Source organism: Nerophis lumbriciformis, linkage group LG09 (genome assembly GCF_033978685.3).
Source record: "Nerophis lumbriciformis linkage group LG09, RoL_Nlum_v2.1, whole genome shotgun sequence".
Lineage (NCBI taxonomy): Eukaryota > Metazoa > Chordata > Actinopteri > Syngnathiformes > Syngnathidae > Nerophis > Nerophis lumbriciformis.
In genome coordinates this window covers 52,958,736-52,975,353 of record NC_084556.2, presented here as the reverse complement: position 1 = coordinate 52,975,353, position 16,618 = coordinate 52,958,736, and the positions used below count along the sequence as shown (strand labels likewise).

Genomic DNA, 16,618 nt, shown 5'->3' with positions numbered 1-16,618 from the left:
CAGCAATCCACTTTAGTCATATAACTTGGTATTTGAAACATGCTAACTGTATGCATGCTAACATTAAATTGCTGGCTTTTTGAGCAAATTTTCACAGCAATACACTTTAGTCATATAACTTGGTATTTGAAACATGCTAACTGTATGCATGCTAACATTAAATTGCTAGCTTTTTAAGCAAATTTTCACAATACACCTTAGTCATATAACTTGGTATTTGAAACATGCTAACTGTATGCATGCTAACATTAAATTGCTAGCTTTTTGAGCAAATTTTCGCAACAATACACCTTAGTCATATAACTTGGTATTTGAAACATGCTAAGTGTATGCATGCTAACATTAAATTGCTAGCTTTTTGAGCAAATTTTCGCAGCAATACACCTTCGTCATATAACTTGGTATTTGAAACATGCTAACTGTATGCATGCTAACATTAAATTGCTAGCTTTTTGAGCAAATTTTCGCAGCAATACACCATAGCCATATAACTTGGTATTTGAAACATGCTAACTGTATGCATGCTAACATTAAATTGCTAGCTTTTTGAGCAAATTTTTGCAGCAATACACCATAGCCATATAACTTGGTATTTGAAACATGCTAACTGTATGCATGCTAACATTAAATTGCTAGCTTTTTGAGCAAATATTCGTAGCAATACACTTTAGTGTTATAACTTGGTATTTGAAACATGCTAACTGTATGCATGCTAACATTAAATTGCTAGCTTTTTGAGCAAATTTTCACAGCAATACACTTTAGTCATATAACTTGGTATTTGAAACATGCTAACATTAAATTGCTAGCTTTTTGAGCAAATTTTCACAGCAATACACCTTAGTCATATAACTTGGTATTTGAAACATGCTAACTGTATGCATGCTAACATTAAATTGCTAGCTATTTGAGCAAATTTTCACAGCAATACACCTTAGCCATATAACTTGGTATTTGAAACATGCAAACTGTATGCATGCTAACATTAAATTGCTGGCTTTTTGAGCAAATTTTCGCAGCAATACACTTTAGTCATATAACTTGGTATTTGAAACATGCTAACTGTATGCATGCTAACATTAAATTGCTAGCTTTTTGAGCAAATTTTGGCAGCAATACACCTTAGTCATATAACTTGGTATTTGAAACATGCTAACTGTATGCATGCTAACATTAAATTACTAGCTTTTTGAGCAAATTTTCGCAGCAATACACCTTAGTCATATAACTTGGTATTTGAAACATGCTAACTGTATGCATGCTAACATTAAATTGCTGGCTTTTTGAGCAAATTTTGGCAGCAATACACCTTAGCCATATAACTTGGTATTTGAAACATGCTAACTGTATGCATGCTAACATTAAATTACTAGCTTTTTGAGCAAATTTTCGCAGCAATACACCTTAGCCATATAACTTGGTATTTGAAACATGCTAACTGTATGCATGCTAACATTAAATTGCTAGCTTTTTGAGCAAATTTTGCAACCGTTTACCCTCGAGTCATATAACTTGGTATAGAAGCAATAAGCGCCAGAAATCCGACTTTTGTTTTGATTTTTTATTAAAAGAGAATAAAGCTCTTATGACAGCGGCGACTCTACTTAAGAAAAACAGAAAAAGGTGGAGCTAAGATACAAACCCTCCCTCTGCCTCCCTCCCTTGACCGTCTGGCTCCATCCTGCACCTCCCAGCCTTGCGGTTTTCATCCAAGCGCGTCCTTTCCGTACGTTTATTAAAAAAAAAAAAATACAAAAAAAAAGAAAAAGAAAAAAAATCACAACACTGCCACTAGTGGAAATAGTAACTAAATGTTTTTGTTTGTTGTCAAGCCAAATTAGTCGGAAGTCATCTACAACGATCCCGCTTAATCGGCACATTGCTGGACGTGGTAAAAAGGAAACAAGAAAAAAGAAACCTCCAACGCTCCTGATCCACGTTTCCATCCTGATGCCTAAATCCTAAATCCTGATCCGGCTCCGGAATGGGTGCCCCAGTCCGAACCTTCGGAATATCAGCAGAACCAAAGAGTTAGAATCACACCTGGGCATGAACTTAAAAAATATCTACATTTGATAACAAGCAAAGAGGGCCTTTTCATTTAAACCTAGGAACCCTCTGGGAGAGAGGAGACAAAAAAACTCCATTTGAGAAAAGGTACGGTGAAACATTAACAGCCTGACAGGAGACACAACCATCATACCATTGCGTGCCACATTTGTTTCCTCCTCCTCCTCCTTCCTGCTTATCCTAATTTGAACTGTCTTCCCATCCTATCCTGCTGCTCTGAACTCTACAGAGAGACACACAAGAAGGTCAGCCACATATGCTTTGGAGACAAAAAGGAAAGCAAAGCGCAGCATTAACAGGTGCAGGAAAGAGATGGCTTGAAAACAAAAAAAAGAAGGAATGGTGAAAAAAGGAAGGAAAAAAAAAAAAAAAAAGAAAGACACCCAGCTCACAGTGAGGGTAGGAAAGGGGCAACGGAGAAGATGAAAAGGTGGAAGACACAACAAAAACGGGTAAATACAGGCGGGGTGTTCCCTCCACGCCGTGGTGCCTTTTAGGTGCGGGAGCGGGAACGGGTGTTGGAGCGCCGGGGGGAGTAGCGCGGCGAGGCCCGGCCGCGGCGAGGCGTGAAGCTGCGCGATCGGCTCTTGCTGCGGCTCCTGCTGCGGGAGCGCTCGTAGCTGGGGCTGCCGCTGCCGTGGCCGTCCGTCCTCACGCGGATGTACGCCGTCTCGCCCTGCGCCACAACAAAAGCGAACTTTTACACTCACCTGGGGAAACAACTTGGTACTTGACACCAACCTTTAACATGCTTCAAAACTCACCATATTTGACACACACATCAAGACTGGCGAAAATTGCCATCTAATCAAAAAGCCAAACCCCAAAACTCAAAATTGCGTTCTAGCGCCCCCTAGGAAAAAACACAGACAAAACTGCTTGTAACTTCCGGTACGAATGTTGTAGAGTAGTGATGGGTCCGGCAACACCGATGCATCGGCGCATGCGTCGAGCTCATAGAGTTAAACCCTGTGTCGGTGCGCGTACCGCTTTTAGAAAGTCACGTGACCGATCATGAGCTGTTTTGGTCACGTGACCGATACGCCAACTGTGTCGCCTCCTCTGTGCCCTGTGAGCGGCTCTTTTCTACAGCCGGAGAAATAATAACTAAGAAGAGAAATCATCTAAAATGTAATACGTCGGAAAAACTTTTTTTCTTTTTTTCTTTTTAATTAAAATGTGTAAAAAAATTAAATAAAAAAAATTCCCAGTCCACAATCATCCACAACACGTTCTCTTAGATTTCCATGTTATGATACATGTTCACATTATTTATTGACTGTATCTAAAAAAGATACAAATATATTTTTATTTAAATGAAGATATGAAATAATCCTAAATGAAATACAATGACTTGGTTTATATTATTGTATATACTAGGGCAGGGGTCACCAACGCGGTGCCCGCGGTCACCAGGTAGCCCGTAAGGACCAGATCAGTCGCCCGCTGGCCTGTTCTAAAAATAGCTCAAAGAGCAGCACTTACCAGTGAGCTGCCTCTATTTTTTAAATGTCATTTATTTACTAGCAAGCTGGTCTCGCTTTGCTCGACATTTTTAATTCTAAAAGAGACAAAACTCAAATAGAATTTGAAAATCCAAGAAAATATTTTAAAGACTTGGTCTTCACTTGGAATAAGCGGTAGGAAATGGATGGATGGATGGGTCTTCACTTGTTTAAATAAATTCATTTATTTTTTTACTTTGCTTCTTATTACTTTTAGAAATACAATTTTAGAGAAAAAATACAACCTTAAAAATGATTTTAGGATTTTTAAACAAATATACCTTTTTACCTTTTAAATTTCTTCCTCTTCTTTCCTGACAATTTAAATCAATGTTCAAGTAAAACAAATTTTTTATTGTAAAGAATAATAAATATTTTAGCTTCTGTTTTTTTGGACGAAGAATATTTGTGAAATATTTCTTCAAACTTACTATGATTAAAATTTAAAAAAATTATTCTGGCAAATCTAGAAAATCTGTAGAATTAAATTTAAATCTTATTTCAAAGCATTTTGAATTTCTTTTAAAAAATTTCTTCTGGAAAATCTGGAAGAAATACTGATTTGTCTTTGTTAGTGGCCTAGTGGTTAGAGTGTCCGCCCTGAGATCGGTAGGTTGTGGGTTCAAACCCCGGCCGAGTCATACCAAAGACTATAAAAATGGGACCCATTACCTCCCTGCTTGGCACTCAGCATCAAGGGTTGGAATTGGGGGTTAAATCACCAAAAATGATTCCCGGGCGCGGCCACCGCTGCTGCCCACTGCTCCCCTCACCTCCCAGGGGGTGATCAAGGGTGATGGGTTAAATGCAGAGAATAATTTCGCCACACCTAGTGTGTGTGTGACAATTATTGGTACTTTAACTTTAACTTTAAAAATATTAAGGACATACTTCTGTATTTTGGTAGTTATGCTGTCAACATTTAACAAGATTTCTTCAACTTGGACTTGAAAGCATAAATAGTATAAACACTTTTAACAGTATAACAGTACTAAACAATTCCAATAGATAACATTGGTGTCATTACCTTTTTGTGGCTAAAATCCAAATTTAGCAACGGCATTAGACTTGTGTTTTTTTGTCCCAACGTGGTCTTTTACATCGCTAATTCCTCCGTGTCCGATCGAAAAATCTTGTCTGCACAAGGTGCAATTCGCGTAGTTTTCACCCTTTTTGGAAGGGATAATTATTCCTGGATAGGCTTTTGAATATTCTTCACGGAATGACTGCAGTTTTCTTTTCGGTTTAAGACTCGTTTGCGATTTTTCTCCGGCTGATTCCATGATCGTTCGCTCGTTTGGAAACAATGGCAACTGGTGCCTCGTGCTTGGCAGCGGTGCTATAAATAGCCTCGCGCATGGCATTCGGAATGGCTCGATAGGAAGTTACGGGAAGCAGTGTCGCTTGTCATTGTTGTTACGCGATTTCGTGAATAAAACGAAAAAAAAAATTTTTTTAATTAATGAAAAACCGTATTTTTTATCACTGCAACCGTAACCCGGAATAGGTTGATGAAAACCGTACTAATTACGGGAAAACCGGAGTAGTTGGCAGGTATGTGACTGGCAAAAATTGCGATCTAATAAAAAACCCAACCCCAAAACTGCGCTCTAGCGCCCCCTAGGAAGAAAACACAGACACAACTGCTGCTAGGAAGAAAACTCAGACAAAAATGCCTGTAAATTCCAGTAGGAATGTCTTAGAGACATGAAACAAAAACCTATATGTAGGTCTCACTTAGACCCACAGCAAAAATCAACAGGAAGTTTGCAATTCCCCCTTCAAAACAAAAGTTTACTAAAAACAGTCACTTTTGCCTCTTTGAGCTGTAATTGTTTGACCCCCTTAACATGCTTCAAAACTCAAACAGGACACACACATCAGGATTGGCAAAAATTGCGATCTAATAAAAAACCCAACCCCAAAACTGCGCTCTAGTGCCCCCTAGGAAGAAAACACAGACACAACTGCTACTAGGAAGAAAACTCAGACAAAAATGCCTGTAAATTCCAGTAGGAATGTCTTAGAGACATGAAACAAAAACCTCTATGTACCGTATTTTCCGCACTATAAGGCGCACCTAAAAACCACAAATTTTCTCAAAAGCTAACAGTGCGCCTTATAACCCGGTGCGCTTTATTACGATTCATTTTCATAAAGTTTAGGTCTCGCAACTACGGTAAACAGCCGCCATCTTTTTTCCCCGTAGAAGAAGCGCGCGGTGCATGCTGGGATATGTGACGTTTCATTTCCATTTGTGTGTTTATGTAAAGACCCCAAATGGCTCCTATTAAGTGTGTTGTCTGTCTAATTATAAATAATGCAGACGAGGCGTGTTAACTGAGTTCTCAACGTTTTCTCACAGCGTGCTCATAACCACATTCGAACTCCCAGCATACAACATCGCTTCTCAGGGCTACTGCGCATGCTCGTAACTATCGTTGCATGCTGGGTAGTGTAGTTGTTATATTTGCTAGCTCATAACAGCACATTGAGAGACACGCTTACGCGCTTAATTCAATACTCGCCGTCATTCCGGGTGGATTGACAAAAGACCTCCAGCCGCTAGATATTGGTGTCAACAGGGCATTCGAAGCTAGACTGCTAACTGCGTGGGAACTTCTCAGGGCTACCGCGCATGCTCGTAACTATCGTTGCATGCTGGGTAGTGTAGTTGTTATATTTGCTAGCTCATAACAGCACATTGAGAGACACGCTGACACGCTTAATTCAATACTCGCCGTCATTCCGGGTGGATTGACAAAAGACCTCCAGCCGCTAGATATTGGTGTCAACAGGGCATTCGAAGCTAGACTGCTAACTGCGTGGGAACAATGGAAGACAGAAGGCGAACACACCTTCACTAAGACGAGGAGGCAGCGCCAGACGACGCCAACATCTGCCAGTGGATCGTAAATTTGCCCAACTTTTCACTTCGGACACCGAAGACGAAGGATTTACGAATGAAGAATAACTTCAGAAAGTAAGCGCTATGTTTATTTTGTGTGTTGTGACATTAACGTTCGAGCAACATTATGTTGCTATTGCGCTGCACTATTTTGAATTTTACTATGTTTGTGATTGCACATTTGCGTACATTTTGGGAGTGAACAGAGTTGTTAGAACGCTGGTTTTTAATATATTATTAAAGTTTGACTGACCTATCTGACTGTTTTTTTGACATTCCCTTTAGCGCAGCGTAGGCGCGGCTTATAGTCCGGGGCGGCTTATTGGTGGACAAAATTATGAAATATGTAATTCATAGAAGGTGCGGCTAATAATCCGGTGCGCCTTATAGTGCGGAAAATACGGTAGGTCTCACTTAGACCCACAGCAAAAATCAACAGGAAGTTTGCAATTCCCCCTTCAAAACAAAAGTTTACTAAAAACAGTCACTTTTGCCTCTTTGAGCTGTAATTGTTTGACCCCCTTAACATGCTTCACAACTCAAACAGGACACACACATCAGGACTGGCAAAAATTGCGATCTAATAAAAAACCCAACCCCAAAACTGCGCTCTAGCGCCCCCTACGAAGAAAACAGACAACTGCTACTAGGAAGAAAACTCAGACAAAAATGCCTGTAAATTCCAGTAGGAATGTCTTAGAGACATGAAACAAAAACCTCTATGTAGGTCTCACTTAGACCCACAGCAAAAATCAACAAGAAGTGTGCAATTCCCCCTTCAAAACAAAAGTTTACTAAAAACAGTCACTTTTGCCTCTTTGAGCTGTAATTGTTTGACCCCCTTAACATGCTTCAAAACTCAAACAGGACACACATATCAGGACTGGCAAAAATTGCGATCTAATAAAAAACCCAACCCCAAAACTCAAAATTGCGCTCTAGCGCCCCCTAGGAAGAAAACACAGACACAACTGCTCCTAGGAAGAAAACTCAGACAAAAATGCCTGTAAATTCCAGTAGGAATGTCTTAGAGACATGAAACAAAAACCTCTATGTAGGTATCACTTACCCGCGGCTCTAGGGCCGCATCTTTAGCGCCACCCTAGTGACTCTCTGGAGCTTTTTAAAAAATGTATGAAAAATGGAAAAAGATGAGGGGAAAAAATATATTTTTTGTTTTAATATGGTTTCTGTAGGACAAACATGACACAAACCTCCCTAATTGTTATAAAGCACACTGTCAGCTTCACGGATTCGAGTATTTGGCGAGCGCCGTTTTGTCCTACTAATTTTGGCGGTCCTTGAACTCACCGTAGTTTGTTTACATTTATAACTTTTCTCCGACTTTCTTGCCACTTCTTTTTCTGTCTCATTTTGTCCACCAAGCTTTTAAGGTTGTGCATGAATGCACAAAGGTGAGTTTTGTTGATGTTAATGACTTGTGTGGCGTGCTAATCGGGCATATTTGGTCACTGCATGACTGCAAGCTAATCGATGCTAACATGCTATTTAGGCTAGCTATATGTACATATTGCATCATTATGCCTCATTTGTAGCTATATTTGAGTTCATTTAGTTTCCTTTAAGTCCTCTTGATTCAATTTATATCTCATGACACACTATCTGTATGTAATATGGCTTTTAATTTTTTGCAACAGATTTGTTTTTGTATTTTTGGTTCAATATGGCTCTTTCAACATTTTGGGTTGCCGACCCCTGACTTAGACCCACAGCAAAAATCAACAGGAAGTTTGCAATTCCCCCTTCAAAACAAAAGTTTTGTAAAAACCGGTCACCTTTTTTCCCAAACATTATCTCCTCTGAGCACGTTTGTCGTGTCGGCTTCAAACTAGCACAGGAGAGAGATTGAACCCTTCTGATTAAAAATAGACCAAAGAGTTTTAATCACTGCTCCGGTTTGGATTTTATGTGCCGTCAAAATCGGTCCCGTCCATCGCTGCTTGCAGCTTTAATTTTAAATTGCCTTTGAAATGTATATTCTTGGTGTTGGCTTTTATCAAATAAATGTCCCCCAAAAATGCGACTTATACTCCAGTGCGACTTATATGTTTTTTTCCTTCTTTATTATGCATTTTCGGCCGGTGCGACTTATACTCCGAAAAATACGGTATATGCATCAAGTGTTCATTCAAGGCTAAGGCAAAATATGGAGATATATATCGTGTATCGTGACATATGCTATATTGAAATATTAAAAAAAGGCCATTATCACCCAGCCCTAATAGGAACTAAAGGTTCCAGCAACTTAGATTTCCTGAAGGTTTGGTAGGGAAAAGAGCTCTTTAGTGGACGGTTCCACGTGGAGTGCTTGGCCTACCTCATGGGAGCGGAACTTGCTGTTGTCCAACTTGTGGACCGCGTAGGTCATGTCCTCTTTGCGCACAAACTCCACCACGCCGCTGCCGTCGCGGTTGACGTCGGCGTAACAGACGTCGCCCGCCTCCCGCATGTGGTCCTTCAGGTCCTGCCAGCTTCCACTGGGGGGGAGACCTGGCCGGATGAAGAAGACGTCAGCGAGCGTTCATTGGATGGGAACGGCTAACCTGGGGAGGAAGGCGCAGCACACCCGACACGATGACCCGGTACTCTGATCGCCGAGAGGGGGGTCCGTAGCGTCCTCTCGGGGGGCCTGCGGCTCCGCCTCGGCCGCTTCGGGGGAACTCCACACGCAGACGGTAGCCATCGTAGTCATAGCCATCACGTCCATAAACAGCATCGTCTGCATCCCTGTCAAAATCAGTCTGAATGAACACCTTTTGTACACATGCTAACTCTTTACCCCAGAGTCATATAACTTTGTATTGGACACACACATCAGGACTGGGGAAAATTGCGATCTAATCAAAAAACCAAACCCCAAAACTCAAAATTGCGCTCTAGCGCCCCCCTAGGAAGAAAACACGGACAAAACTGCCTGTAACTCCCAGTAGGAATGTCGTAGAGACATGAAACAAAAACCTCTATGTAGGTCTCACTTAGACCTAGATTTCATACACTGACTACCCCCAGCAAAAATCAACAGGAAGTTTGCAATTCCCCCTTCAAAACAAAAGTTGTGTAAAAACAGTCACCTTTTTGCGAACATTATCTCCTCTGAGCGTGCTTGTCGTGTCGGCTTCGAATTAGCACAGGAGAGAGATTGAACCCAGTGTTTCCCACACATTCATTTATTTGTGGCGGCCCGCCACGAAAGAATTACGTCCGCCACAAATGGATTTTTCGGCTTTTGACTCGCTCGACCGCTCATAAAAGCAATGGGACTGTCTGTGAATGTTGCTTGTAGTTACAACTCCGGTGCAGTAGGTGGCGGTAGCCTACTATGCATTGTAACTCCGCCAATAGCACTTAATTCACCTGGTGGGCCAGAAGAAGAAGAAGAGGGACGGACGGGATCAAAATACGAGGGTAATATAGGTTATCGGTAGATAGGTTATAGCTGCATCGCTCGCGACTCGTCATATATTTAACGTTAATCCGCGATTTCACCGAGCGTTTCACTGACGGTGAGCAGCCTGACGCTGCTTCATTAACACCGCCGCTGTTTGACTCCGGGGCCGGGGCAGACGCACGTAATAACAGTCACGTGTTTTCATACCGACGAGCTAACGTGGCCAGGTTATAACCCTGTTGTCAATAAACACACGTGGACTGAAGCTAAATTGTCCACTGTCCACTGCAGCATGTGAATTCAATGAAAAGAATACAATCTGAGCCAACCAGCTGTTAAAATGTTGTCCAGGTTAATGTTTTGCCCATTAAAGGCCCTTCATTTCAAGATTTCAACTGTGATCGGGCTTTAAACAGGTGGCTGACCTGTTCAGATGGGTGTAACTGCTACTGGTCAAATAATGTGAAATAGCATTTAATTTTACATGTATGCAATGCCATTTAAATGTAATTATAGATAATAATAATAATAAATACTGTGTAGTGTTGTAAATAGTCAACGGGAAGAATTTTAGTAAGATATAAACCATGAGCACTACACAGCCAGAAAAAAACCTAGGCAGGACAAGTAAAAATATTGGGGCAAATAGATTTGAGAAGTCGGGCAAGTAGAAAAAAACCTTAACGTTGAACCCTGCATGTGTTGAGCTGCTGCCGCTTAAGGTTAGACGGCACTGTACATAGAGCGCTTCTGCTCGTTAGTAATAAATTCTAATGTTGGATGTTCACTCCTTCACACAGATGAGTATAGAAAAATATTTTCAACGGCCGAAAAGGGCTCGACTTGGAGAGGAGTAGGCCTACAGTCCGGACCACAGGTGCGACCTGTTCAGCAGCAGCAGGAGGAGGTTGACTGACTGTGGCAGGACACCTTTGCCTCTGTTTCACTTCATGTTGCTGGTAAATAATATGGTTGTAGTAGTAGGCTAAAGTTAAATTATTTAGTATTCACTAATTAAAAGGGGCAGAGCTTTAAGAGACATTTTAGCTTTTATATTTTATAAGATATAGTTTTTGTAAGAACCACAATTAATAAATATATTTCAGTGAATCACTAATTGTTCAAATCTGTATATAAATTGTACATAAAATGTTGTAATTATATTCCAACTCCGCGTTCTTCTTGGTCATCGCCGCTGCCGCCACCACCCCCCAACCACACCACCACAAATAGATGCCTGTCCTGTGGGAAACACTGGAACCCTTCTGATTAAAAGTTGATGAAAGAGTTTTAATTACTGCTCCGGTTTGGATTTTATGAGCCCTCAAAGTCGGTCCCGTCCATCGCTGCTTGCAGCTTTAATTTTGATTATTGTTTCTCAGCTGTTTGTACATGTTGCAGTTTATTAAAAAAAATACCAATTTTTTTTTTAAATGCCTCTGCGCATAGATCCAACGAATCGATGACTAAATTAATCGCCAACTATTTTTATAATCGCTTTTAATCGATTAGTTGTTGCAGCCCTAGTTGTAGCCCTAATTAAGACCTAAAATATTTTACAAATTGTTCACATTTCAAGGAGTTATAGCAGGGGTGCTCATTACGTCGATCGCGATCTACCGGTCGATCTCGGAGGGTGTGTCAGTCGATCACCAGCCAGGCATTAAAAAAACAGTCCTAAAAATGAGCGATCATAAATCTTCACTATGACGTCACTTTCGTCACTTGATTGACATTCACGGCCCCCGAGGGTCTTCTGAGATGACGCTGGCTGCTGCCAGCTCATTAAAATTACCGACTGGAAGGCGAGAAACACTTTATTTCAACAGACTCTGGCGCCGTACCTGTCGTCAAAACTCCAAAGACAGACTGCACAGTTGCACAATAAAAGCTCTGCTTCATCCTGCCTGCGCTAACAAAATAAGAGTCTCAGAAAGCTGGCGTGCACAAGCTAGCAAGCTACGGAGTTTGCCGACAATGTATTTCTTGTAAAGTGTATACAAAGGAGTACGGAAGCTGGACAAATAAGATGCCAAAAACCAACCACTTTCATGTGGTATTGGACAGAAAGTAGGACTTTTTTTCTCCGGATAGTCGAACCTCGGATTCAGGAGGAACAGTGTGGTTTTCGTACTGGTCGTGGAACTGTGGACCAGCTCTATACTCTGGGCAGGGTCCTTGAGGGTGCATGGGAGTTTGCCCAACCAGTTTACATGTGTTTTGTGGACTTAGAGAAGGCATTTGACCGTGTCCCTCGGGAAGTGCTTAGAGAGTATGGGGTATCGGACTGTCTGATTGTGGCAGTCCGCTCCCTGTATGATCAGTGCCAGAGCTTGGTCTGCATTGCTGGCAGTAAGTCGGACACGTTTCCAGTGAGGGTTGGACTCCGCCAAGGCTGCCCTTTGTCACCAATTCTGTTCATAACTTTTATGGACAGAATTTCTAGGCGCAGTCAAGGCGTTGAGGGGATCTGGTTTGGTGGCTGCAGGATTAGGTCTCTGCTTTTTGCAGATGATGTGGTCCTGATGGCTTCATCTGGCCAGGATCTTCAGCTCTCACTGGATCGGTTCGCAGCCGAGTGTGAAGCGACTGGGATGAGAATCAGCACCTCCAAGTCCGAGTCCATGGTTCTCGCCCGGAAAAGGGTGGAGTGCCATCTCCGGGTTGGGGAGGAGATCTTGCCCCAAGTGGAGGAGTTCAAGTACCTCGGAGTCTTGTTCACGAGTGAGGGAAGAGTGGATTGTGAGATCGACAGGCGGATCGGTGCGGCGTCTTCAGTAATGCGGACGCTGTATCGATCCGTTGTGGTGAAGGCAAAGCTCTCAATTTACCGGTCGATCTACGTTCCCATCCTCACCTATGGTCATGAGCTTTGGGTTATGACCGAAAGGACAAGATCACGGGTACAAGCGGCCGAAATGAGTTTCCTCCGCCGGGTGGTGGGGCTCTCCCTTAGAGATAGGGTGAGAAGCTCTGCCATCCGGGAGGAGCTCAAAGTAAAGCCGCTGCTCCTCCACATGGAGAGGAGCCAGATGAGGTGGTTCGGGCATCTGGTCAGGATGCCACCCGAACGCCTCCCTAGGGAGGTGTTTAGGGCACGTCCGACCGGTAGGAGGCCGCGGGGAAGACCCAGGACACGTTGGGAAGACTATGTCTCCCGGCTGGCCTGGGAACGCCTCGGGGTCCCACAGGAAGAGCTGGACGAAGTGGCTGGGGAGAGTGGAGTCTGGGCTTCCCTACTTAGGCTGCTGCCCCCGCGACCCGACCTCGGATAAGCGGAAGAAGATGGATGGATGGATGCGTTAAACAGGCTTGTATTATTTTTAACCACCTTTAACTTGTTAACAATATTAACTATATGTAATAAACATACTTGTATTATCATTAAACACCTTTAATGTATTAACAATATTAACTATATGTGTTAAACATGCTTGTATTATCATTAAACACCTTAAACTTGTTAAAACATATATTTCATAAATAAGTAAATATAAATGATATATATGAATGAGGTAGATCCCCACGACTTGATCAATTGAAAAGTAGCTCGCCTGCAGAAAAAGTGTGAGTTTATAGGCTCAATGTGACAAGACTGGGACACTTTTTGATGAGTTAAAAACCTAATTGCGTGTAAGTTTGCGACATTCTAATCTCACCTGGGGTCCTCGAACTGCACGAAGGCAAAGGGTGGTCCTCCTCGTCGGTTCTTCAGGTCAATGTCCCGAATGGAGCCGTACTTGTAGAAGAGGTCTTCCACGTCCTTGGAGCGGATATCGGGGGGGAGATTCCCCACGTAGATGCGGCAGTCGTTGCTTCCCGCCGGCCCGCGGATAATACCTCCCGCCGACATGTTAGCACACAATGGGACGGCTAGCGTGGAGCTAGCTGGCTAGCTAACGAAGAAGCGTGGCTGTGATAGATTTAAAAAACAAACAAAAAAAAAACCCTACCGTGGTATCGTCCGTGAAAATAACACGGGGGATATACAAGCGAAACTCGGTGGCGGTACAAGTAGAATCATTCGAAGTAAGAAGACACACAAAAAAAAAGACTTTACTGAGCGCTGCGAGTCTCTACTTTCCGCCAACAGCGACTTCTTCGAGGCGGGATTTTAAGGCGCCCTCAAACAATGTGAGGCTGCCCCCTGCAGGACGGAAGTGGAAGCTGCAGTACAGTATTCATTTGGAGTTTATGTGACACTGCCCCCTACAGGAGGCTAGTGGGAGTTGCAGCACGTTCATCCATCCATCCATCCATCTTCTTCCGCTTATCCGAGGTCGGGTCGCGGGGGCAGCAGCCTAAGCAGGGAAGCCCAGACTTCCCTCTCCCCAGCCACTTCGTCCAGCTCCTCCCGGGGGATCCCGAGGCGTTCCCAGGCCAGCCGGGAGACATAGTCTTCCCAACGTGTCCTGGGTCTTCCCCGCGGCCTCCTACCGGTCGGACGTGCCCTAAACACCTCCCTAGGGAGGCGATCGGGTGGCATCCTGACCAGATGCCCGAACCACCTCATCTGGCTCCTCTCCATGTGGAGGAGCAGCGGCTTTACTTTGAGCTCCCCCCGGATGACAGAGCTTCTCACCCTATCTCTAAGGGAGAGCCCCGCCACCCGGCGGAGGAAACTCATTTGGGCCGCTTGTACCCGTGATCTTGTCCTTTCGGTCATAACCCAAAGCTCATGACCATAGGTGAGGATGGGAACGTAGATCGACCGGTAAATTGAGAGCTTTGCCTTCCGGCTCAGCTCCTTCTTCACCACAACGGACCGATACAGCGTCCGCATTACTGAAGACGCCGCACCGATCCACCTGTCGATCTCACGATTCACTCTTCCCTCACTCGTGAACAAGACTCCCAGGTACTTGAACTCCTCCACTTGGGGCAAGATCTCCTCCCCAACCCGGAGATGGCACTCCACCCTTTTCCGGGCGAGAACCATGGACTCGGACTTGGAGGTGCTGATTCTCATCCCAGTCGCTTCACACTCAGCTGCGAACCGATCCAGTGAGAGCTGAAGATCCTGGCCAGATGAAGCCATCAGGACCACATCATCTGCAAAAAGCAGAGACCTAATCCTGCAGCCACCAAACCGGATCCCCTCAACGCCTTGACTGTGCCTAGAAATTCTGTCCATAAAAGTTATGAACAGAATGGGTGACAAAGGGCAGCCTTGGCGGAGTCCAACCCTCACTGGAAACGTGTCCGACTTACTGCCGGCAATGCGGACCAAGCTCTGACACTGATCATACAGGGAGCGAACTGCCACAATCAGACAGTCCGATACCCCATACTCTCTGAGCACTCCCCACAGGACTTCCCGAGGGACACGGTCGAATGCCTTCTCCAAGTCCACAAAACACATGTAGACTGGTTGGGCAAACTCCCATGCACCCTCAAGGACCCTGCCGAGAGTATAGAGCTGGTCCACAGTTCCACGACCAGGACGAAAACCACACTGTTCCTCCTGAATCCGAGGTTGGACTATCCGGCGTAGCCTCCTCTCCAGTACACCTGAATAGACCTTACCGGGAAGGCTGAGGAGTGTGATCCCACGATAGTTAGAACACACCCTCCGGTTCCCCTTCTTAAAGAGAGGAACCACCACCCCGGTCTGCCAATCCAGAGGTACCGCCCCCGATGTCCACGCGATGCTGCAGAGTCTTGTCAACCAAGACAGCCCCACAGCATCCAGAGCCTTAAGGAACTCCGGGCGGATCTCATCTACCCCTGGGGCCTTGCCACCGAGGAGCTTTTTAACTACCTCAGCAACCTCAGCCCCAGAAATAGGAGAGCCCACCACAGACTCCCCAGGCACTGCTTCCTCATAGGAAGACGTGTTGGTGGGATTGAGGAGGTCTTCGAAGTATTCCCTCCACCGATCCACAACATCCGCAGTCGAGGTCAGCAGAACACCATCCCCACCATACACGGTGTTGATAGTGCACTGCTTCCCCTTCCTGAGGCGGCGGATGGTGGTCCAGAATTGCTTCGAAGCCGTCCGGAAGTCGTTTTCCATGGCTTCCCCGAACTCCTCCCATGTCCGAGTTTTTGCCTCCGCAACCGCTGAAGCCGCACACCGCTTGGCCTGTCGGTACCTGTCCGCTGCCTCAGGAGTCCTATGAGCCAAAAGAACCCGATAGGACTCCTTCAGCTTGACGGCATCCCTCACCGCCGGTGTCCACCAACGGGTTCTAGGATTACCGCCACGACAGGCACCAACTACCTTGCGGCCACAGCTCCAATCAGCCGCCTCGACAATAGAGGCGCGGAACATGGTCCACTCGGACTCAATGTCCAGCGCCTCCCTCGTGACATGTTCAAAGTTCTTCCGGAGGTGGGAATTGAAAAATTATGTTGTTTTATTATTTAAATAATTGTTTAGGGTTTTAATAAAATGTTTTTTTTAGTACAATTATAAATGTTTTGTCTTTATCATTTAAATAGTTATTTAGGGGTTTATTAAAATTATGTTTTTGTATTATTTAAAGCATTCGTTAGGGGTTTCATGAAAACATTATGTATGTGTAAATAATTCTTTAGGGGTTTCATGAAATTATGTTGTTTTAATTATTTAGAGTTATTTAGGGGTTTAATCAAATTAAGTATGTTTTTGTACTACTTATTCAGGGTTTTTAAAAAAAAACATGTATATTGTTGATTATCAAAAAGTACAACGTCAAATTATTTTGTATTTCTTTTATTAGTCAATAACTTATGAATTCAAAT

At 43.8% G+C, this 16,618-nt stretch overlaps 1 protein-coding gene across 2 annotated transcripts; it reads right to left on the bottom strand.

The window, feature by feature from the left end:
* Positions 1–1,738: 1,738 nt before the first annotated feature.
* Positions 1,739–14,011, bottom strand: srsf1b (serine and arginine rich splicing factor 1b). 2 transcript variants are annotated; one of them, XM_061962885.2, is made up of 5 exons: positions 13,552–14,011; positions 9,071–9,231; positions 8,822–8,994; positions 2,531–2,746; positions 1,739–2,293 (listed from the first exon to the last, which is right to left on the bottom strand). In XM_061962885.2, the coding sequence occupies exons 1-4, from the start codon at positions 13,743–13,745 to the stop codon at positions 2,564–2,566; spliced, it is 711 nt and encodes a 236-aa protein (XP_061818869.1). In that variant the 5' UTR covers positions 13,746–14,011; the 3' UTR covers positions 1,739–2,293; positions 2,531–2,563. The 2 variants fall into 2 exon arrangements, with proteins under 2 accessions (XP_061818869.1, XP_061818868.1); XM_061962884.2 differs by having other exon boundaries at positions 1,739–2,746.
* Between the last annotated feature and the right edge of the window lie 2,607 nt (positions 14,012–16,618).

Excerpts from the sequence above, each read along its gene's own strand:
- srsf1b (XM_061962884.2), bottom strand. The coding sequence starts at position 13,745 with ATGTCGGCGGGAGGTATTATCCGCGGGCCGGCGGGAAGCAACGACTGC. Across the intron at positions 8,995-9,070 it reads GTACCGGGTCATCGTGTCGG|GTCTCCCCCCCAGTGGAAGC; the intron begins GTGTGCTGCGCC and ends TCATCCGGCCAG. Across the intron at positions 2,747-8,821 it reads GCAAGTTCCGCTCCCATGAG|GGCGAGACGGCGTACATCCG; the intron begins GTAGGCCAAGCA and ends GTTGTGGCGCAG.